Consider the following 24,047-nt stretch of genomic DNA (forward strand, 5'->3'; position numbering starts at 1 on the left):
CATATTTATGTACATTTCCCTGTCACAAATCTAGCATTCTGGAGTGAAGTCACTAAAACATAGTCCAACAAATAAATGCTCTGGCTGCTGTTGTTCATTGTAATACTGTTCACTTCATTGCTCTGTCCCCAATGACCCTGCACTGTCCCCTTCTGCTGCCACCTGCCATTGTGACCTCTGCGAGTTGGTCTCTCAAGGTTCCACCCAGCTCTCAGTCGGGGAACCTCGCTGCTAGTGCAGGCTGGGCCGTCTCCTCCACAGAAACACTGTCCTGCAGCAGGTCTAAGCACTTTGACTCTAGTGGTCACTTAACAAACCAAAAGGCTCTCTATGGAGTCTAATCAGTTTTATCTCTAAACAGGAGAGAGGGAAAAGTCTAATAGTGCTTGGGACTTTTGGGCAGAGCCCACACCACCAAGCAAAACACCTGTGCCCAACCCTCCGTCCCTCTTCACTAGTATATGCCATCCAAACCTCATGTGTAGGGAGTGCAGTTCAGTTGAGGGTGACCAGTGCTTAATTTGTAATAAGAGGGGTGCCGGGGCTCAAGCAAGTACTTTTATAACTGATGTGACAAGCCCAGAGGTCCCAGGGCTATGAACTGCCAAACCCAAGGGGTGCCGGGGCTCAGCCCTGGCAAGCACTAGCACAAATTTAAGCACTGAGGGAGACACCCTCATTTAGGCAGGCTACGTACAGTTCTGCTGCCCTTTACTCATACAATAAGTATAACATTTCATGACCCCCAAATTCAATACTAAAGTGATTTGTAGCCCAGCACCAGCTAAAATTGATCAGTTGGGCAGCACAGCTCTGGCTGCTAGATACCTAGGCAGAGTAGGTGTGTTCATGTAAATACAGTCTGGTCCTGACACCTTTCCACCCACCCTTGGCTCATCACTAGCTGTCAAGGGAGAGCTCATTCAGACCTTGCTTACAAATCATAATTTGAAATCATTAGGTAGGCCAATATAGCTGGCAAAATGTTCTGACATTATAATAAATAACAACTGTATGAGGAAGCTAGACTTTGTTTATACTTTTCAAACTCATTATTCTTTCTCAGGTACAAGTATTTTCTCCTGTACTGTATATGTTTTTAAAGTGTGTATTGTTTAAATTTCAATTCAAATTTTCAGCCAACAACTAAATTGGGAACACTGCATGTAACTGGGGGGCGGGGTGGGGGAGAAATTCAGGGGGAGTGTAGACCCTTCCCTAGGGAAGTGTAGGAAAATCCCTGATATTCCCTGACTATGGGCTGCCACAGTGGAGGAGGGAACAGAGACTTGGGAGGCCAAAGGCAGGAGTGCATATGAGATGATCAGTTGGGATATGTATCATTTTGTCTCCTTGTGGACATTAGGCAAAAGATAATAAACAGCCCTAGGCTGTGTTGATTTCTGTATAGCCCCCTCAACTAATGCTTCTAGGCAACTACCACGGGCAGGAAGATCCCCTAGTAGAGCAGCTCCAATGGAGCTGTTTTTCCAGGGACGTGGGGAGAAGGGGGTAGTAGAGGGAAGGGGTGCAGCAGGTCTCCATGGGTATAGTTGTAGTATTCTTGGGATCCTCCAGGTTTGAAGGTGGGTTCTGCAGAGAGCAACCCCCACTCCAGAACAGTTGTGGGGAACGCCTTGCAGAGACTTCCTCCCATGAATCCCTCCCAATAAGTTTTATTACAGCTATTTAAATCGCTCTAGTGTAGAAACAAAGTTGGGAAAATGTTTATAAAGGGGGAGAGTATCATTCTCCTTTTAATATAAAAACCAGTTCAGATCTTTTTTTGGTTAGTTCTTACTAGTATATTTATAGTAACTACACAGACTGCATCATGTAGTATAACATGTAAGATCTAATCATACTATTATTGAAATCAAGGTCAAAGCTCTCCTTGACTTGAACCACATCATCTTTAGGCTTTTCTTACATTACATACTATTTGAAATAGTAGATTTTTCCTTAGAAGAATGAATGCACGTTTTGAAAGCAGTCTCCCCACTGTTTTCTTTTTTCCAAAAATATGCTTTAAAAATGTCACAAATATACTATTTTTCTCCTATTTTTTGAGTAATAGATTTATATACAATGTTAAAAATGGAAAAAAAAGTGAAGTATGAAATGTTATGTTGGTATTCAGTGGTTATTGCAAATATATTGTCAGACAATTTTAGAAATAGCAGCTCTACTTCTTTTCAAATGAAAACTGAGCCTTAGTTCACAAAGTTTTTTCAATTGATGGTCATCTATTCCATAAGAATTTGACTTAAGATGTATCCAATAGAGTGGGCAAAAGTGAAGGTTTTTCAATTATAAAAATTATTGCAATGGCATTTTTTTTCATGAGAAGAAAAATTAGTTGCATTACTTAGCTGATCTTTGGCTATTCTGCTAGTTCCTGATGGATGCTCTAGTCACCTTCATTTTCTTTTTGAAAAGCTGAAAGGAATACATACTCCAAATATGTATCTGTTGTACCCTAATATAGACAAATGCTATTCATACCATTGCCACTCAACTACATCTCATAAGAATAAAATGCAGTACAAGCTTTATTACCTCTAGAATGTACTTCCATGATTCATGCAATTCCTTTTCTACAGACCATACATGGACACTGCTTGCTACAGATGTTATTCTAAAAGGGTCTGACTTTTTCTCCAAAAGGGAAACCCTAAAAGTCAGCCGGAAAGGTGATTTATTGAATATACATGAAAATATGCATATCTCTAAGCATTGTTCAAATCAGATCTGTACATTTTGGCCCCAAGATCATTCTAACAGTCAGAATTAATATTGTTCTCTCTCTCTCTCTCTCTCTCTCTAGTCTTGGTAACTTTTTACTCTTCTATAAACGTTTTTTAACGAATATGACTAAAAGTATCAGTCTGCATTAAAAGCATTTATTTATGTTTGTCTGAGAACTAGTTAGTCATTAAAAATAAATGCTGATACATTCATGGGATTAGTTGTGGTAATAGGTAAACATAGACACTACCATGTACATGGAATGAGGAATAAGGCATGATAAAAGCATTCTGTGACATTTCATGCTAACTAGGATCTTCTTTTATAAGGTTTCATAAGTCATACTGTGTATAAAAACCAAGTGCATATATAGCATGACATGTAACTGTGTCATGCCCATTGTTTAAAAAAATATTACGTAAGATAACTTATAAATGACAAATTGCAGTGTTTTAAGAACTGATTGTCTGTCTGATTAGATTGGTTAAAGTCAGGATGGGTGTAAAGAACCAATTTGAAAGTTTCCCCCCACGCACCTAGTGTACCTAACTTCTGGCCTGCAACCGCCATTATACTTTAATCCTGGGCCTTTTCTCAGCAAAAATTGCCACTTAAGCTAACTCTTATTCAGAGTTAGTGATGAGAACATATATCTGTTAGGCTGAAAGCCATTTTTTCAATTTGTATTCTGGTCCCCAGAGGTGAAAGGTTAGTGCATTAATTTGGGAACTTTACATAAAAGCACTCAAATTGACATACCAATGGTGTCTATACATGGATACATCTGGAGGCAGTAGTTTCTTCTTGGAATATTTTGTCTTCCTAATCCATAAGGACGATTGGAAAAATGGACTTAATTAAAGATGCATAAACACCTGAGCACCTTTTTTTATTTCAGTATGAAACTACTTTGTCTAAAGGCCTGACTGAACAGGGAAGTCTTGTTCTGCTTCTTGAAGCTCACAAAATCCCAGGTTCTGGTATATTGCCAGAAGGAATGAGTTTGTTGTGGGCACTAACTATATTCAGATCTGCCATCTGCTGGGTCTGGGGAGTTCAACCCAGAAATCTACAGCAAGAATAGCTCACAAACTGTGACCACTGAGACTGGAGGCAGGAAACGAGGTAATTCCATCCTGGTTAGAATTATGATTAGTGTGCTTTTGTCCTAATCTAATATTGTCTTCTAGCTCTTTGTTATTAAAAGTATGAAGTATTGCAGCAGCACAAATAACGCATCCATGCTGGTTACAGAGCTACTGTAATGTCTGATTACTGAAGTGCTCGGCTTACTGCTCTGGTTATTGAAGTACTGCTAAACCTACTCCACATGTGGGGGGGGGAGTATGTGAGTGTGAAGTTTTTCCATAACTGCTAAGTCTTTCCATAACTTCCCATAGGTGTCTATCGGGAGCTGGCTTGTGTGGAGAAGAATCAGAATAAAAACTGTTCAATAGCACTACTGGATGGTTGATAAAGTACCTTCTTAGCACTTTCTATGGGATAATACAGCTAATACTACTAGGAATTTTGAGACCATATGAGAATTGCGGCTGAAATAAAGAGGAGGATAAATATTGTTGGTGGTTTTTCCATTTTTGGCCCAGGTGATTATTACTGACCACTGTGCTGCATACAGAAAAGTGCAAGCACTTTAAGGGTACATCTACACTGCAACTGGGAGTATACATCCCAGCTCAGAAAGACAGATAAGTGATAGCAAGCCAGTGGTAGTGCAGATGGTAGCTCAGGCTAGCTGCCTGAGGATATACCCTGAGGGGGGTCTGAGAAGGTTTTTATCAAGTGGCTAGCCTGAGCTGCTTGCCTGTGCTATCGCTGGCTATATTGTGACTGACTGATTTATTGAGCACTGGCTCAAGCAGAGCTAGTGTGTGATTGATTGTCTTCCTGAGCTGGGAAGTATGCTCCCAGCTGTAGTGTAGACATACCCTAAATGAAGGATGAAAACCACTATTAATATTGTTTATTATGGAGTCATTTAAGGGCCAACCAAGAATGGGACCTGTTGTGCTAGGCCCTGTACAAACACAGAGTAGTAGACTGTCCCTGCCTCAGAAAGCTTATCTAAATACATAAGACAGACATAGGGTGCGGGAAGAGGTATAATGCACAAACCACCTACATAGCTGAACATCTGCAATTTGAATGTTTATGATATTATTAGCCTAATGCTATGGAAGGCAGCTACTGGTGGGAAGCTGCTATGTCAGTCATCCTGGGCTGCTCTGTAATAAAACTGGGGGAAATAAAACTGTTTGTTTATGTTCCTCTACTCAGAGGGGGACTAAGATGAAAATGAGGTCAGGTGGCATAGTCTAATAAGGTAAGGCACTGCTCTGGCCATCAGGAGACCTGGGTTCTGTGCTTGGTTTGACTACTAACTTTGTGTAACCTTTGGTAAATCACTTCACTGCTCTGTGCCTCAGTTTCCCCTTCCATTCTGTGTGTATCTGACTAACTTAGACTGCCAGCTTTTCAGGGCAGGACCTGTCTTCTACTGTATGTATATATAGCATTTAGCAAATTGGGCCCCTGTTTCAGTTGAGGCCTCTGTCTGCTGCTATCATACAAATAATAAGGCATGGGGGGAAATGTGGTTAAAAAAACTGGGAGTTTGGACATGTATTCCAAGTGCATTTATTTTAATATTGGGCATTTAGATTGTTGTGAATGCACTACTGCGCTTGTCTCCCCTGTAAATCCTGGCTGTTTTGCCTGACATAGCTGTTTGAACAGAAGATGCAGCTGAAAGGCTGATCTTAGCTGAAAGACACCTGTGATTAAATTTTAAATTAGTGTGATTTTAGGTCTTATTAATTTCCCCAAGTCTGCAGATATTTAACTGTATACATGTTTCTGAAACTTAAATGAACTTCTTCCATTTTCCATTGCGTATTCAAGTGTCCGGCAAGTGATAAGTTTAGGCTATGCTGAGCATAGTCTGAAGAAAAGGCTTGAAAAGGGAATGAGCAGAATTATGGAAGGGCTTAAAGACATAGACAAGAAACTTCAGTTTAATTGGTGGAGAAGACAGAGGGAATAGAAGAGTCCAAAGATAGTGGTGATATGGTCAGAACAATGCTTGAGGCAGATTATTTTAATGGGCATGGGTTTTTGGGGGGTGTGTGTGTGTGTGTGTGTGTGTGTGTGTGTGTGTGTGTGTGTGTGTAGACTGGAAACGGGAGGGGAGCATGGTTTGTCAGTTGGACCAGAGAGAAGATGGTAGAAATAATCATAAGAGGAGATCATGAAGGCCTAAATGGGATTTTAAGATGTAATGGACGGATTCTAGACATGACCACTAGGACAAGCAACAGATTTTCAGATGGTTTTGATGTGGAGGGTGGGGAGAGGGATCATAATAGTCAAAGTTGACCTTAAGGTTATGAGCCTGAGTGACAGAGAACAGGAGGAGTAAAGAGCTGTTTGGGAAGGAAGATAAAGGTTTATTTTGGTGGTGATTAAATTTTAATTTGATTGAGAGACAACCCTAAAGGAGATGACAGAGACCAAATATGATTCAGATTGAATGGAGGGAGACAAGTTTGTGGCCTTGCCTTCTCTATGTATTGAAATGGCTGCCCTTTGAGCAGGGGAGAGAAATAGATAACTACTTTAACATGCACATACAGATTATTTAAAAATTATTTCAGCAAATAGCCATGTTTGTTTACAAATATGCAATAAGGTATTTTGTTAGCCATTTCAAAGGAATAATCTTAAAACAAAACCTAGTAGGAAGACCAGCGTTTTGGTTTTTCCACAGTCTTTGTAAAAATCCCGTTCTGGCCTTTTGCTTTTTCTAACATGTGCATGCTAAATATTTTTATCATGTGACAAAATACTGTGTGTTAGATTCAGTTGCTGTATGCTAGTCACTCAATGACATTCTGGGCTCTACACTTGCTGTGGCTTTTTCAGATGATTTTTAGTTACAGAATTCACAATGATCTAATGTGAATTGTATGGCAAAATGTAGCACAGCTCATCTGAAATTTGTGTATGTGAGAGAGAAGTCATAGATATGTGGGTTTTTTCCAAGTCTTTAAATCTCAGTGGTGTAATGCATTCTTTCATTACTACTTGGCTGGGGTGATTTGACAAGATTTAGTGGCACAATTAATGTTGCACTCCACCCCCTCTCCCTCGTCAGTTCTTTTGATATGTTTTTCAGTTTCTTCTTGACTTCTTTGAACATCTAACATTCTTCATATAGTAACCAAGGAAATTGGCAATGTTTAGTGCTCTTCTCTGCTCATAATCCTTTCCTTTTGGCAGACATCCTTTGGAAGAAAACTGATTTCTCATCAATTGGGGAAAGTGCTTGGCCATTTCCTAGTTGAGTCTCCTATGAAAAAATTTAGGCTTCCAGTAAGTCAGAACTTAACCTTCAGACTCTGTTATCTAGCCTTGAAGTGTATCAAGAACCTTTGCTCAATAGTTATTTCTGCTAGGAGTAAATCTCTTACTTAATAGACATGATTCTGCATAGCTATATATAAAGGCATAAATGTAGCATACATACAGCACAAAAGGAATTGCTTAGGCTTTTTACGCTAAAACTGAAGTATTTCCCATACCCCCATAACTAAAACTTTATGTGCAGCTTTGAGATTATTCTAATCCATATAAATATCCAGTTACTTATTGAGGTATTTGAGCTTTTTATAAAATCTACACACACTAACTTGCCTGGAAGAATTCAACACAATGTACTGAATCATTCATCAGGTTTAGACTGGTCTTCCCTTTTTCCATCCCCAATTATTCTCCTTCTTCAGTATTGACACTAATGTGTCTTTCTTTTTCCTACTTATAAGCCTCTAGATCTTCTTTATCTCCCTCTCTTCACACAAGCATGCTCCGGTCTCCCCCACGTACCTGTCCAAATATCAACCTATTTCCTTCATTTCTTTCACCTCTAAGCACATTCTGTGCTTTCTGCAACTGTTGCCCTCCAACTCCATTCTGAATTCCCTCTTATCTGGCATCCGCCTTCTCCTCTTCACTGAAACTGCTCTCGCCAAGTCTCTAAAGACCAGATCTCAGGGCCTCTACTCTGTCCTTGCCTTCTTTGACCTTTGTGCTGTTCTTGACATTATTGATCATACTGTCCTTGAAATCTTGCCTTTCTTTGGCTTTCATGTTTGTCCCTTCTACCTACTGACATATCTACTGACTGGACAACCAGTGTCTGGTTACTGTGGGTGGAGAAGGCAGAGAGGTGCCAAGTCATCACCTGCATCAGCCCTACTCAGCTGGGGCCACCTTCTACCTGTGTCTGGTGGCAGCAGCTCCCAGCCCTAGCTCAGCCAGCGAGTCCCTTTTGACCCGGGTGGGGTAGTGGGAGGGGAAAAGCAGAGAGTGATAGGAGGGGGGAGAAGAGGGTGGGAGGAAGACTCTGGGGAAGAGTGGGGCAGGGGTGGGTCCTTAGGGGAGATGGGGGGGCACTCCCGCTGGAGTGTCTGTTTCTTTAAATTATTAAGAAGTTGGCAACCCTAGTGAGTAATTCTCCCATTTCCTGTGAGATCAGCTATGTCTGACTGATGTAATTATAACAACATAATCCCAGTGTAGACAGAGCTATGTTGATAGTGCTTAGGGCTTCCATTAATATAGCAACTTTGTTTAAGTTGGTGGTGGTCCTACACCACAGGAAAAACCCCTTCTGATGAGTGTAAGCTGCATCTACACTACAGGCCTATGCCTGCATAGCGATGCCAGAAGAGTCTGCATCATGCAGACTTAAACATATTATGGTAAAAACTGAACTCCTTACCTATTCTATTCTTCTAGACTGGCTCCTCCCACCCCACCCCATTTTGTCAGCTTTAACAACACTAATATCCTTTTGTCATTTAAGCCTGTAACTTGGGTGTCTTCTTTAAGTTCTTCTTTTCCCTTGCTGTACACAGCCATGCTGTGTCCAAAACTTCCTGCTTCCTCTATAAAATCCCTGAAATCCAATCTTTTTGTTTCCATGTTAGTAAAACTCTTATTCCAGCCCTCATCTCAAGTGTTGACAATGTTAACCACCTCCTATCTGGCTTTCCTGACACCAACCTTGCCCCCCACCTCCATTCTATATTAAATTATCTTTTTTTGTCTATTCATCTGCACTTTCCTCTTTCTTCACTACATAACATTCAAACTTCTTATCCTTGCTTTCAAGGCCTTCCACAACTCAGCCATTTGATATGTATCCACGTTTGTCACTTATTTCATCATCCCCATCCCCCAACTTTGAATATCCTATTTGTCTACTGCCACAGACATTGTCACACTTGTTGTCCTTTAGGCATGGAATTCCTTCTGTAACCATAAGACAGTATCTTTATTCCCTACCTCCCATTTTTTTGTTACGTTCACTTGTCTTGTTTCAAGTTAGATAGATGTTGCCCCAGAGATATTTCAGTCTTCCTGTTTGAGCTAGATACTTTAATAAAAACAAAGGGTCCTTTAGGCTTGACCACAGTACAAATAATAATCCATGGGAGATGTGGCATATATTTGTGCCAGGTAAAGGGAAAAATTTGCCTGGACAATGTAGGCTACTATCAGAGAATAATGCCTTAACAAGCAGACAGATTATCAACTTTTAAATTTAAAGCTGAAATTTAAAGACTTCTCAGCTTTGTTCCCTAATCTATGTTCTTTCTCTAATGACACCAGGAGGATAAACTGATATTAATATTGGCATTTTTACCTTGAAGCCTGTATGTTATAGTTCAGCCTAGATTTCCTGTATAAAATTGCTGCCCCGAAAGAACATAATCTGCTCCTCTTATTGAATAGCAGGAGCTGCTGCAGGATGAGTGCAGGGCGGTCTTGCTTTCCAACAGCCCCCTCCCTGAGCCTCGTAGCTCCTTGGGGCAGGAAAGGTGGGAGTCCCCTAATTCCCTTAGTGCATAGGTCTCCCAAATGCTTTAATCCAGCCCCGAATGTGTCAGTAATGGATTTACTTTATGTAAGAACACCAAATTCTATTGCCCTCTGACAAGCAAAGAATATGTTAGACAGTTAAATATAAAGCACCATTTTAAATATTGGTGACACTTGACACAAACAAGAACAAGGAATTCAAATGTATGACTGATGACCACCTGCCCTTAACTTCACTGATCAGAGCAAACAAAAATGAGAAGTATGTGGTGTTAGCTTGATTTTGTAACTCCTTTCTTTCCCTCATTTTCATAGGTGACTTTTTTTTATTTTTTGTAAGTGTACCTGTATGTGGGTGTATATTCCTAGTTTAGGAGGAGAACTGTGAGTGCAGTGCAAGCCCCCTCGCTCCTCCATCGTCCCCTGCCTCCCACAGCCTGGGACTCAGGAGATAGTCCCTGCTCTGGCACAGACTTGCTGTATGACTTTGCACAAGTGACTTAGTGTCTTGATGCCTCAGTTTCCCCCATCTGCAACACAGCAATAATAATTCCCTAGCACGAGTGTGATGAGCACAAATTCACATGTGCTTGTGATGTACTCACATGTAAAGGAGGCCATATTGGTGCTATGGTAATACAAATAATATCACCTAATTAGCTTAGAATAGGAGAGAGAAATCTGTTATGCTCACATTTTCCTTCTTTTTTTTTTTCTTTTACATGATTGCATAAGGTAGTTTCTGAGAGTTGTGATGGTCTTTTCTGTCTATATACCTGCTCTTTGTGGGTAAATGCTAGAGAATGAAAAATTAAAAAAAAAATTCTGGTAAGGTCCTTAAACTCTCTAGATTGGCATTCCACCACACCCAGGAAACCTACCTGGTGATGGAGACGCTACATGATGGGCAGATAGAATCCTGCCTGTTGGTTGATAGGCTAACAGTAGCTTTTTAAAAATATCCACATTTTCTTAACTGTGTTGCAAAATTTTCCCATTTCTAGTGGAATTCTCTGTGATAGTGATGGGAATATTGCTGGGAGTTGTAAAATGTTTCAGAATGCCTCCATTGTAGTGCAGTGTGCTACAACTCTCATTGCCCTACTCTGCCAGCTCAATAAGCAAACCTTTCAGACTAGAAGAGGAGACAGTTGGGAGCTAGAGTGCAAATGCTTCAGGCAAACAGCCTGTTAGTTAACTCTAAGATAGTGGGTTGTTGATGATCATGCATAATACCTGGTTTTGACATACAATAATTATCTGTTTAATACATGACCGAAACTGTAAAATCAGTACAACATGTGCAAAGTTCTATTCACAGGGCAAAAAAAATAATTGTGGTAGTGATGACCTAACGTTAAGCACCTAAATCTATATAAATGTGGACTGGTTTTCAGAGATGTTGCTCATCTATGGTTGTCAATAGGTGTTCAGAGATGCTCAGTATCTTCTGAAAATCAGGTCATTTTGATTTCAGTGCCTAGGTTTTGGCACTCAAGCTCAGTAGTTTTGGCTGTTAGCTCTAGTTCGCTCTTTACTTGTATGGTAGTTTATACATCTTATTGCATTGTCTAGACCACACATTAAATGAATTAGATTTTAAACTCTTTAGGACCGAGAGTGTGTCTTTCTGTATGTTTGTATAGTCTCAGCATACTGAGGCCCTCCTACTGTATTGTAATACAAATAACACAGTCTGAAGAGAATACCAACAGGAATTAGTTTTCAAACCTGATTCTGTAGGATTTGCAAGACTCCTCCAACAAATCCATGAAGTTCACAGTTGCAGCCCTTGGTCTGGTAGGAGACTTCTCAGCATGACAGATTGGGAGAATTAGGGGACAAAAAAATCCCCTGCTCTGGTTACCTTTATGCTTCCTTTCCCCTCTGCTGCTCCCTCTTCATTTCAAGCTGTTACTGCTCTCCTATGTTAATGATATTTCAAAATAATTCACACAGTATTCATTTCCACCTTAAATAGAAGTCAACTGTGATTTGACAATCTGAATAAGATGACTAAGGAAACAAATATAATCAGGGCCCACGAGAGGGGCGGGGAGCCAGTACAAATTACCAGGGCCTGGCGGGTCCAGAAGGGGGGCCCGCTTCCCCGGCTTCATCCGCCCTGTTTAGCTGGTCCGCCCTTATTGGGAGGCCCAAAAATTTTTCTTCATCAGGGCCAAAACCCGCTCTCGGTGGCCCTGAATATAATCCAAATAAAATTTATACTGTGACACTTCTGGGTTTGTCTTTTGGCACAAATGCTTTCACGAGTCTCTTTCAATGTTCAAAATGTAGTGATAATAAATAAATGATAATTAAATTGATCAATCCCCCATCCCACCCTTCAAGCAATATAATCACTTAATAATGCCTGTTGCACTAGAGGTGGTGCCTTCCCTTTATGCACAAACACTTATCTGAACTGAAGTAGAAACTCTTCCACTTTAAGACCCTATGTCTATCTACGCTGAAATGAAAAACCTGTGGCACCAAGTCTCAGAGCCTAAGTCAATTAACTCAGGCTTGCAGGGCTTGGGCTGCGTGGCTAAAATTTACAGTGTAGATGTTTGGGCTCAGGCTGGAGCCTGGGCTATGAGAGCTCTACCCTCATGGGATTTCAGGGCCTGGGCTCCAGCCCAAATGTTTTACATTGCGATTATTAGCCTCACAGCCTAAGGTCCTCATGCTTGAGTCAACTGACCTGGGCTAGCCACAGCCATGCTGTGAATCTTCTATTGCATGTAGATGTACAAGTACCAGGGTCTGGGGCCCACTTTTAAAATGTCCTACTGTACTGGCATATAGCTTTACACCTGCCAGGTGCTTAAAATAAGTAAAGGAAGCAGCCTTTGTCTTCCTTATCTTTCTGTTTCAGGTCACTGTCTTGGTAGGTGTCAGGAGACAGCCAGCCATCTTCATTCTCTATCCATTTCCTAAGTTCAGGAAAGGTATAGCAAAAATAGAGACAGACATTCACTTCTACAGCTTATGAAGTACCTGCCTATCAGGGGAGGTCAGTGTGGTCACATTCTTGGCCATCACTTTATCCTCATTTTACTTCTAGAGAGCATTTCTCTTCTCCCTGCTTCTGGCAAGAAAGAAATGTATAGCTCTACATTTTAAGGAAAGCCAGCGTCTCCGTACATCCGCTTTCAGGTGACTCTATTCTTGGAGACCTTTGAAACAAATACATTCTTAAGAAATTTGCCTTGGACTTCTCTCAAATGCATATACCCAGAAAATGCATATGGTATATTTTTTCTTAATTTACAAAGAAAACAAAAGGTCACTCTAACTTGATGAGACTTACCCTGTCACGCTTACTTCATCAAACTGTAACAAAAGTTCAGAAAGATTCTTATGCAGTCAGTTGTCTCCCAGCAAAATTTGGATCTTTTGCAAGGAACAGAACTAAATGGCACAGTGTAGCTATGCTTTTACAAGGCATCACTTGTCATAGCTGAGAGTAGGGGGTAATTGGATGTCTTAGACTTAGGCAGGATGTATTCGCCTGTACTGAGAAAGTGAGGAGACTTAAAATATAAACTCTACTTTAAAAACCTTTTTTTGGTTTTGCTTCAGCTGTAATGTTATGGTCCAAGGTGACCTCCAAGGCTTCCCTGTCCCCACACCATATGGCCTCAGTCAGTTCATTATCAGGATGTGTGTTGCAGTCTTCAGTATTTTAAAAAGCCAATTTCTATATGTTCAGCAGTAATACAGAGATTAGTCATCTGCACTGCAACTCTTAGCCATTTTAAAAGAAAAATGTGTGTAACAAAGGCCTCAGCATACACTGCGTGCATATTCTTGCTATGAAGTGACATTACATGACTCTTGACTTGATGTATATCTAAAGGAATCTCTATATGAAAGATACATACTGGCAGGAGACGAGTTTCTGGAATGGGAATCACATCTAGCTCTGCAACCAAAATGTTGTGTTACTGTGGGAAAGTCACTTTGTTCTGTTTCTCTTCCACAGTTTGGCTTATCTGCTTAGACAGTAAGCTCTTTAGGATAGGGCCCACTGCAATGGGACACCAAACTTAGCTGGAGCTTCTGGGTGCTATATTACTGTATATGATGAATAATACCAGTGTATCTTGAACAGTTGAGCATCGTAATTTTTTTTTTCTAGGACTGATAGATGCTTCTTTGCTAAGTTGTTCCAATCTCCTATGACCTTTGCAGAGACAGGAATCATTCCAATGCATAGATCTAGTCCCAACACCTACAGGGACAGAAGCTGGGATGATATTGGGGGGAAAAAAAACAGTTAATGAGAATCTGACACACATTCAAGACATTTTAAGGAACTAACTCCATCACTAACAAACAATCTCAACTACCCCTCAGGCATCATTCCCTTATGTTAAGGCACCTCTTTCCCATTGTATTGTAAGAATTGCCATTTAATCTGCCATACAGTGACCTAAGGTGACCAGATAGCAAGTGTGAAAAATTGAGATGGGGTAGGGGGTAATAGGCGCCTATATAAGACACAGTCTTATATATCAGGACTGTTCCTATAACATCAGGACACTTGGTCACCCTAAAGTGACCTTGCATTCTGGCTGCTCTCGTGGCCTATATCCCCTGGAAAGCTCTATTTGGATTTGCTATCTCTTAGCCTGGGCACATGTTGCTACTGCTGCAGCAATGTTGTCTTTTCTTGAGACACTGACTGCATGAGTTAGGGGTGGGATTTTCTGCTGGCTGTCTAGCTAATACTTGAGTGGAGGAATGGAGTTCCAGGGTGGATTTGGCCTTCAGTGCACTGCTGCTGATGCATGGATCAGGTGCTCACCAATAAGCCTTTCACTGGTTAAGTGAGATGAGATTCAGAGAAGGATGAAGCAAATGTTTAAGGGATGCAGGATTGCCTCATGAAGGAAAGCTTTAAAAGGAGCCAAATACATGTAGCTCATTTAAATTACAACATAAGGGAGGACAAAGACATGATAACATAGTGTGTCAACCTCAGAGGACCAGATGAGTTATGCACACTAGCATGATAAAAGGGTCTCTAGATGCATTTTCTCCTAGTGTAATAAAAGACTTTTAAGTTGAATATCAAGAACAACTTTATAATGCTGAGGTCTCTGTGTCATGGACTTTGAAGGGAAGTGAGACACTTAGTAAGACAGCAATTTGTCTACTTCAGAGTTGTTTCAAGCTACTAGAAAATACATACACTAGGGAAAAAGCTCTGTACTGGTGGGAGATATTAATGAAATGGTCTAAAATTTATTTGTTCTCTACCTTTCAATGATTTTAAAATAGCTGTAGGATTAAAATACTCTGTCCAGAACAAACAAAACTCAAGCTAATAAAAATAAAGGGCACAGTTTCAGATTGTGCCATTTTACTGGACTTCAGAAGATCTAAAAGATCTTTTTTTATATGCATATTTCTCCTGCACCTATGTGATATGTTGACTGATCCATCATTTTTATAATTAAACTCAAAACACTTACTTATGTTAATTCAGTGATAAAGTTGAGTTCTAATACCGCAGTGAAGTAAATGAGAGCCCAGGCTTTTGCCAGTGTCTTCTATATTTTTCATTGCTTATTTTTGTTATCTCTTTAAAAATGGAAAAATAAAAATAAAGGCAAATTCAAAATACGGTGCTGAATTAATTCAGTTTCAAGATTCTGTTATAATTGCATGCAAATCAAGAAATAAAAAAATGTTTCCTGAATACCAGAAACTCTTCCATGTTGATTTTAATTGGAGCAGTAGTGCACAGCACTTCAGAAAATACACCAATAGCAAGTTTCATTAATTCCATCTGATTGGTTGTAGTTTGGTCCTTCAAAGAAATGGAAACAAAACAAATTGCATCTGAATTGACTTCTGTATGCATTTAGAATTCATCTTTTGGCTGGGTACAAACATGAGCAATTTCAATTCAAACCTTCAGTTCTTCCAAAAAGCTGTATGGTATTAAAATAATACACATTTCCCTATTTTTCAGAAGTGTGGATCTTTACTGAAATTTTCAAGTCAACAGCTCCTCATTGCTGAAGATCACCAGAAAATTACAAATTTTATATAAAAAATGTAATACAATAGGAAGGAACTTGGAAGTTGTAAGGATAAAAGATAAGCAAATCAGTGTGTCCACTTGTGCTGTGTTCCCTCCTACAATATTTTGAACTACTCCCTAGTTACTCATAGCAGTCTTTCACATGTATCATTTTTGTTCAGGTGCATGTTTTTAATTCTACTTCCATTCCCTTGTGTCTCAATCCTTTTTTAATGCCCTGATTCTTGCTTGTCAAAATTCAAACAGTCTTGTGGAATCTATCCTTTCTATTCCCTACAGAATTACATACACTCAAATTAGCTCACCTCTCTTTTTTGTCTAATTTCTTCCAACAAATTCAGACCTGGTTTCACTAACCTTTCTGTATAGCTCATTCTCAGGATCCTTGAACTGTACCATTCGTCATCTGCAGCATCATCCTTGTCTAATATTAATGTGGAGATCCAGTTACTAGAAGGGGACTTGGAAGCTTTCTGCTTTTGTTGAATGTCATGTTACACTTTTAGGTTCTTGTCTCAGTCATAAGGTTTGGAGATGAGTAAGTTGTCTGGGCTGATTTAACCAATCCCATGCAATTTTAAATGTATGGGCATTTTAGCTTTTCCAGTTTATACTCATTGTTTTTGCAGGTAATTAAAGTATACAGTGAGGATGACACTAGCAGAGCTTTGGAAGTGCCAAGTGATGTAACAGCCAGAGATGTATGCCAGCTATTAATACTGAAGAATCATTTCATAGATGACCACAGCTGGACACTGTTTGAACACCTTCCTCGCATAGGTATAGGTAAGATTGCCTTGTTCACAGCATAAAAAAGGTATCATAGCTGCTTGTGTTTTTGTTTCGTTTTTTTAATGTAGGAAAATTCTAGGAAGCTATTCAAACTCATTCTTCTGTTTTCCGCATTTTTTTTTCTGATGCAGAGTCATAAGGGATGCTCTTGCACTGATCCCAAATTACCTTGACCTGAATCTGAAGCAGGGGTCTTGAGGACATAGATTCTTCACACTTATGATAAATGGCTTTTAGTTCTTTCCTGCTTCTTTTTTTTTTTTTTTTTGGACAGTTTTCCCCCTTTTACTTTCTTGACTTGCTCTTGTTTACCTCTAGCAAAAGAGCTGGGCCCATATTCCAGTGCAAATAGTAGCTGTGCCACTTCAACACAACCAGTTGAAATTTTTGAGAGGGCGTAGTTGATGAATATCTCTCATACAAAGGACAGAAGAGCTGTCGTACTTCATACTTTTATGTGGACAGTGGGTGTCTATCCCTCTAAATTACATCTTTCTATTGAAGTAGACTTGTCAACATCCTACTGCAATACAGTCAATTAGCTTTGTGAGGTTTTGATTTAAACTCCAGAGAAATTGACCTACATTTTTTTAAACTTCCCCCCCAATCTACATATTAAATACAAAAGAAGCCTACATAAAAACAACTGAGCTTAAGATTTTAAACCCACAAAAATCAAGATATTCATACTTCCGCTTCCACAACTATATTTGCCTTGTTGGTATTATGTGTTGTCATATAAAGTGTAAATGTTTCTGCCTTATTTATGTGTAATGTGACGGACACCAACTTTTCTGTGTCTCAGATAACTACTGTAATGTGGTGGTGGTGTTGTGGTCTCACTTCCTGATTTCAGTGTATACATAGTTTCAAAACTCTGCAATAAAAAAGTAAAGTAAGATGTATCAAGTATCGGACATGTTAAAAATGTGTAACACAGCAAAGATTTGCCAAAGAATTCGTGTAGATGTCTTCTCCCAGAAGACATCATCTTAAAAGTTACTTTACTCAGACAGTCTAAATATCATTTTCAGTATAAAAAGGACAATATCTTCCCATATTAGATTTTGTGATTTATTTTTTAATTTTTTTTGAGAGCTATAGTGGAGAAATCTACTATAAATCAAGTCATAAAACTTACCTCCCCCTCCCCATCAGCAGCTATGAAATCACCTGGATTCAATTTGTAACTAAAAGAATAGTCAGTAATGCTAGAGTATTTGCCCAGCATAATGAAATTTTATTCTCCCTATGTGGCATGGAAACACCATAACGACTTCCAGTGTAGGACTATGGCTAGAGAACAGGAAGCGGAAGGCATTGCTGGAATGTTTTTGCATCTACAGCTTCTAGAAGATTCTTGTGATGTGAGATAAATTTAAAACCGTCTGCAGGCTGTTCTACCACATGAAGGGAACTATACTAATACCTAGCAGTTCCAGGACTGAAGCTACCTTTGGCCACCTCTGTGTTTTGTGCTGAGTGTTCCTTGTTGCACCAGAGAGTCTGGCCCAATCACAGAAGATTAGGGTTGCAAGAGCCCTCGGGAGGTCATGTAATCCAAGCCCCAGCTCAAAGCAGGACCAACACCAACTAAATCATCCCAGCCACGGCTTTATCAAGACGGGCGTTTAAAACCTCTAAGGATGGAGATTCCACTACCTCCCATTGGTAACTCATTCCAGTGCTTCACCACCTTCCTAGTGAAATAGCATTTCCTAATATCCAATCTAGACCTCCACCACTGCAACGAGACCACTGGTCTTTTTCCTGTCATCTGCCACCAATGAGAACAGCTGAGCTCCATCCTCTTTGGAATCCCACTTCAGGTAGTTGAAGGCTGCTATCAAATCCCCCCTCACTCTTCTCTTCTACAGACTAAACAAGCCCAGTTTCCTCAGCCTCTCCTCTAAAGTCAGGCGCCCCAGTCCCTGGATCATTTTCATTGCCCTCTGTTGGACTCTCTCCAATTTGTCTACATCCTGCCTGTAGTGGAGGGACCAAAACTGGACACACTATTCCAGATGTGGCCTCACCAGTGCCAAATTGAGGGGAATAATCACTTCCCTCGATCTGCTGGCAAAGCTCCTACTAATGAAGCCCAATGTGTCGTTAGCCTTCTTGGCAACAAGGGCACACTGCTGATTCATATCCAGTTTCTCATCTACTGTAATCCCCAGGTCCTTTTCTGTAGAACTGCTGCTTAGCCAGTCAGTCCCCAGCCTGTAGCAGTGCATGGGATTCTTCCGTCCTAAGGCAGGACTCTGCACTTGTTGAATCTCATCGGTTTCGTTTTGGCCCAATCCTCCAATTTGTCTAGATCACTCTGGACCCTATCCCTACCCTCCAGTGTATCTACCTCTTCCCCCCAGCTTAGTGTCATCCGCAAACAATGTGTGTTTATGTAAAATGATACCCGACTGTGCAGCTCAGAGTGTATTGTTACCCGACGTTTTGGTCCCCTTGTGGGTTAGCATAAGCAGGCAGAATCCCTGGAATGATGACACAGTCACAAACTCAGTAACAATAAAATGTGGTTTTAGTATTGGAAGAGCGAACAAAAGCAGCTCCCTTCCGGCTTCTGGTGCTACTAACTTCAAGCCCTTTTTCTTTCCCATTCAGGAAGCATACTCTCACTGTGCTGTCATGGGTCCTTCCCTTCTGGGAGGATCCACACCCTGTATAGGCTGCCTATGCATATGCCACACACAGAGACCGAGCCAGAACATACTGCACTATGTTTAACAGCAGTATTTTAAAGATGAGCCACAAAGCTAAAATTGTTTTTGCCCTTTACTGCTCTTTTATAGTGTATAAAGACAGCCAAAAATATTTTTGCAAAAAGGTTTTTTCCTTTGTAACATTTCAAAGATATTTCTAACTTTTTACCCTGAGTGCATCAGTTATAAGATACTTCCAGCTCAGAGAATAAGGCCAGAGTTAAAACTGTGTCAGAACTGTACATTGACTAAATGTGCTATCGGGAGAAAGCTAGGGATACTATTGCCTAAAGCTATTGTATAAATAATAGAAGTATTTTCTCTCTTTATCAATGAGACTGGATTTTATAATAGAGAAGAAAGTTAGTAAAAAGCATTAAGGAAAACAAAAATGAATTATAAACCTAAAGAAGTGATTCTGCAATGGTTCCTGGCCCAGTCTGTCACAGTTGTTGATATAATGCATATGTTGTCATGTAATTGGACCACTTCAATCCTAATGATATTAGTTGTTGCTGAAATATCAATCTTCTAGTTGTCACTTTTTTCTTAAGATATTCGAACAAGGGGAATTTTTAACCATCTATGAAGTACTATGTTGAGACATGTCCATTCCTTTTAGAGAATGAGATTGAGACCATCAAGGTGTTTCACTTAAGCATACAGACTCTTCCAGTAGTAACTACTGAGCTCTGCTGAATGTGAACCAGTACTAAGGCACTGCATTCCCTAACCAATCCTCTGGTTCTCCTTCAGGTGTAATTTTAGTAAGAGACTATATTTCCCTTTTTTAGTCAGTCTGCCTTCTCCAAGCTGATGTTAGAGACTAATGCGGTACCAGTTGGTATGGAGATTTGTTCTCTTTCAGGATGCCGCCTCCTTCTGTAATACTTAATGGTTAAACCACATCTACTGTTTGTTGTTGTTGTTTATTTGTTATAACACAAATGTAGACCCTTTTTAGGTGTGTGATATATTCACAAACTGATCTTCTTTCTTATAAGCAAACCAATTCACTATTTGTAAGTACTGTACTAAATGAATAACTTTCAGTCTGTGGTTTGTGAATAGTTTGTTGACTGGTTGCTATGTATTGTACTGTGGTGTGATTTATCCACTAAGACACGCGCACACACACACCACATTTTTTTTTTTCAACTGTCTGGTTGAATGACTGAAGCACTTGAAACAGGAAATAGTGAAAAGCTCATTTCCAGTAAAACATTTTTTTGTACGAATAATAATTAATGTTAAAATTCCTGAATCTGTCATGGATACAAACATTTTAGCTAATATCCAACAGCTATCCAAATACTTGTGATTTTTTTGACCCCATGAATCACAGTAAACTGAACATGGTGCTTTTTATTTGCAAATAAAGCCACAAGTCAGCTGTTATTTATATAAACATGACTTTAATTATCACAAAGTCATTGGAATATGCTCTCATCTGTGTACATATATTTGAGTAGCTACTTGCACATTCAGATGGGTATGTACCCTGAAAGGGGATGTGTTTACCAGAAATTATTTCAGAATCTGGTAGACTTCATACATTTTTAAACAGTTTTTAAACAGTGTTTTTTTTACCTTTGTCATGGACAGCAAATACTAAAATATATTTGGTTCTCCATAGTACATTTTAGAGAATTGTTACGCTTTTCTCAAATGTTTAACCCTACAATTCCTTCTCTAACAATTACGCTCATCACAGGCGTGTAGGATTTTTTTTTTAATATCCACTGGATGTCACTATTGTTACTCATATACAGGTACTGTACTAGATTTATTTGAGCAGAATAAAGGGTAGCACTTGATTCTTAGGCTGTGTTTACACAGTCTCACAATTCAGACTATAGGGTGTACAAATTGCAGTGCGCATTGGATTGCCTCACTGTAATTCCCCTAAGTGGATGCTGAGGGCATAAACTAAAAAGTACTTTGTTTGCAGTTAAATAGTCTTGTTTAAAGAAGGCCATGTTAATGCAGACTAGGTACCTTGTAGTTTGCAACAGCAGTGTCCATACAGTGGAGTGCACTAGTATGTGCTACAATTCACCCTTCCATAGTCCAAAGTGAGGAGCTCTGTAGACAAGCCTTTAGGCTATGTCTACAGTTGGAGAGGGGAGTGTGATTCTCAGTTCCAGTAGACCTCAAGCTAACATGCTAAAAGTAGTAGTATAACTGCAGTTTTCATGGTTCTGGGCTAATGCACCTCTTTTATCCCTCTGTGGTCTGTTCTGAGGCTTCCAGCTCCCCTGCATTCACCTGTCTTGAGGAGAGACGAACATCTGTCTCCCTCTCTCCTATCCGAGGATTTCCATGCTGCCCACTGTGAATTCTCCAGCAAAGCAGACTGCCTCAGCAGGCCTGTTTGCCTTTCTTCTTCACAGGCTATAAACAACATAATTGCCCACAGTTAAGTGACGACATAGTTCTTTCTAAAATAATCACATTTATTCTTAAAGAAAAGAATTATGGAGAAAACATTAAAAATAATACGTTTGCAAATTATCTTACCAGAGATTACCCTGACTCAACAAGAGCTCTGGCAGGTAAACAGTCCTGCAGACACCGACAAGGGGTTTTCCAGTGGTTACAAGTTCATAACTGCCTTGGCTCAGAACTAGCACACCCATGAATCTGTGTTGTTTTTTTTTCTCCTTTTATACAGTTTAGGTCTTTTTTCCTTAGAGGCCAGGAACTAGGTGATCAGATGGACAATGGGTTTCTCCACAAGGCGAATCTTTCAAAGGTTTGGTCTGGAGGTGTGGAATTTGCATTTCCTCCCCAGGGTATTTCCCTAGGAAATCTATTTAATTTTGTTTTCCTCCAAAATATACTAACTTATCTGGCCTGTTGTTCTAAAATAGGCCTTTGACTCTCATAATGCTTCCTAGGAGACATTTGTCATATCTCCTCCCTAGAGATGTTACATACAATCCCACAATAATACATAACTATTTGCATTTTTAATACAATGAATTCCTAAAATACTTAATTCAGTAAGGTTTGTCCAGAACATTGTAGGAAATAGCCGCATCTGTCAGAGCTGTAGAACGGTGAGCAGTGGCACAAGCTAGAACCCACTTCATCAGATGCACGGAGTGGAAAATACAGGAGCAGGTATAAACACATGAAAAGATGGGAGTTGCCTTACCAAGTGTGAGGTCAGTCTAATGAGACAATTCAGTTAACAGTAGGATACCAAGGGAGGAAAAATAACTTTTGTAGTAGTAATGAGAGTGGCCCATTTCAAAGAGTTGACAAGAATATGTGAGTAACAGTAGGGGGAAATTTAGTATGGGGAAATTAGGTTTAGGTTTTGTAATGACCCAACCACTCCCAGTCTTTATTCAAGCCTAATGTGATGGTGTCCAGTTTGCAAATTAATTCAAGTTCTGCAGTTTCACATTAGTCTGTTCTTGAAGTTTTTTTCCTTGAAAAATTGCCACTTTGAGGTCTGTTATTGAGTGACCAGGGAGACTGAAGTGTTCTCCTACTGGTTTTTGAATGTTATAATTCCTGATGTCAGATTTGTGTCCATTTATTCTTCAGCGTAGAGACTGTCTGGTTTGGCCAATGTACATGGCAGAGGGGCATTGCTGACACATGATGGCATATATCACATTGGTAGATTTGCAGGTGAACGAGCCCCTGATGGTGTGGCTGATGTGGTTAGGTCCTAGGATGGTGTCCATTGAATAGATATGTGGACACCCTGGTGGTAGCTTCCAGAGCTGTTGTTTTTTTTTTAAGTCAGTGAAGGTCATTTATTTCCCAAATCCTATTGTATTTAGTAGATTATGGTGAGCTGCTGCATTTTTCCTTTGGATTAGGCATGATGTAATAATAATAGCGGGTTTTCAGGACTAATGTCAAATGTTTCTTTAAAGTCCCTTTAATTAAGGTGGTTTTTACCTTGTCACCATTTCATCAGAGGAAGCCAGTTTGGTGGATTTATTTATAGCATTTATTTAAGAGCAGAAACAACTATATGGATAACTAATTTCTCATACTTCCTTCAAGTGCTAAACAATATGAAAAATACATTGGGATTATATTATAAATAAAATTAGTCAATCAAGGAGTTAACCAATTTTGGTAGTATTAACTAAAAAGATAACTGTTTAAGATGAACAATTGGTCTAATCATTGCATGAGTATTATCAGTATATGTGGCCTGCAATGAGTCCACTTTTTTTTTCCTACTTGTAGAATTTAGCTGTGTGAATGTAATATCTCACTCAGAGGAGATTTGGAGACTTCTTGACACAGTAATTAATCTAGGTTTGCAGACTTGACCGTATTTGGGCTGTGGATAGTATTTCTTGTTTTGTGAAGGTGGGTGTTGCCACAAGAAGTGAAGACCGTTGATGGAAAGAGGCTGCAATTGTACTCCTACCCTTTTAATTCTTTCTGGGCCAAGATATTCCAAAGTAATTTTTAAAAGATTTTGTGTGCCCAACTTGAGATATCTTAATTAGGGTCTGATTCACAGAGGACAGGTGCTCCACATTTTCTATTTGGGGCCTCAAAATCACTTAATCCCTTTGAAAATCTTGGCCTTTGTGTTACAACAACAACAATTTTTTAAAGGGATAGAGGTGTACTGTTTTTCCTGCTACTTCTGTCCAGCAGCATGCGAGCTGCCCGCATGTCGCTAAGCTTGGTGCCCACCCTGGTGGACAGAGCTGAGGGCGGTACAGCTGCACTGGAGGAGCAGCCTGGACTGGGCTCTGGTTCCTATGAGTGGTGGCCTGGCAGGCCGCTGTGGTTCCTGGTAGAGCCCTGCAGCCTTGTATCCATGGATATTCACATCCTCA

The 24,047-nt window shown here is 39.9% G+C and overlaps 1 protein-coding gene across 4 annotated transcripts in view; it reads left to right on the forward strand.

The window, feature by feature from the left end:
• Positions 1-24,047, forward strand: part of GRB14 (growth factor receptor bound protein 14) — a 91,759-nt gene that overhangs the window by 36,260 nt on the left and 31,452 nt on the right. For all 4 annotated transcript variants that reach the window (XM_030580991.1, XM_030580988.1, XM_030580989.1 and 1 more), the window contains one exon: positions 16,339-16,495. In XM_030580991.1, the coding sequence (XP_030436851.1) occupies positions 16,339-16,495 (157 nt within the window). The remainder of the gene's footprint in view (positions 1-16,338; positions 16,496-24,047) is intronic.

This window comes from Gopherus evgoodei, chromosome 11, assembly GCF_007399415.2.
Source record: "Gopherus evgoodei ecotype Sinaloan lineage chromosome 11, rGopEvg1_v1.p, whole genome shotgun sequence".
NCBI classification, from domain to species: Eukaryota; Metazoa; Chordata; order Testudines; family Testudinidae; genus Gopherus; species Gopherus evgoodei.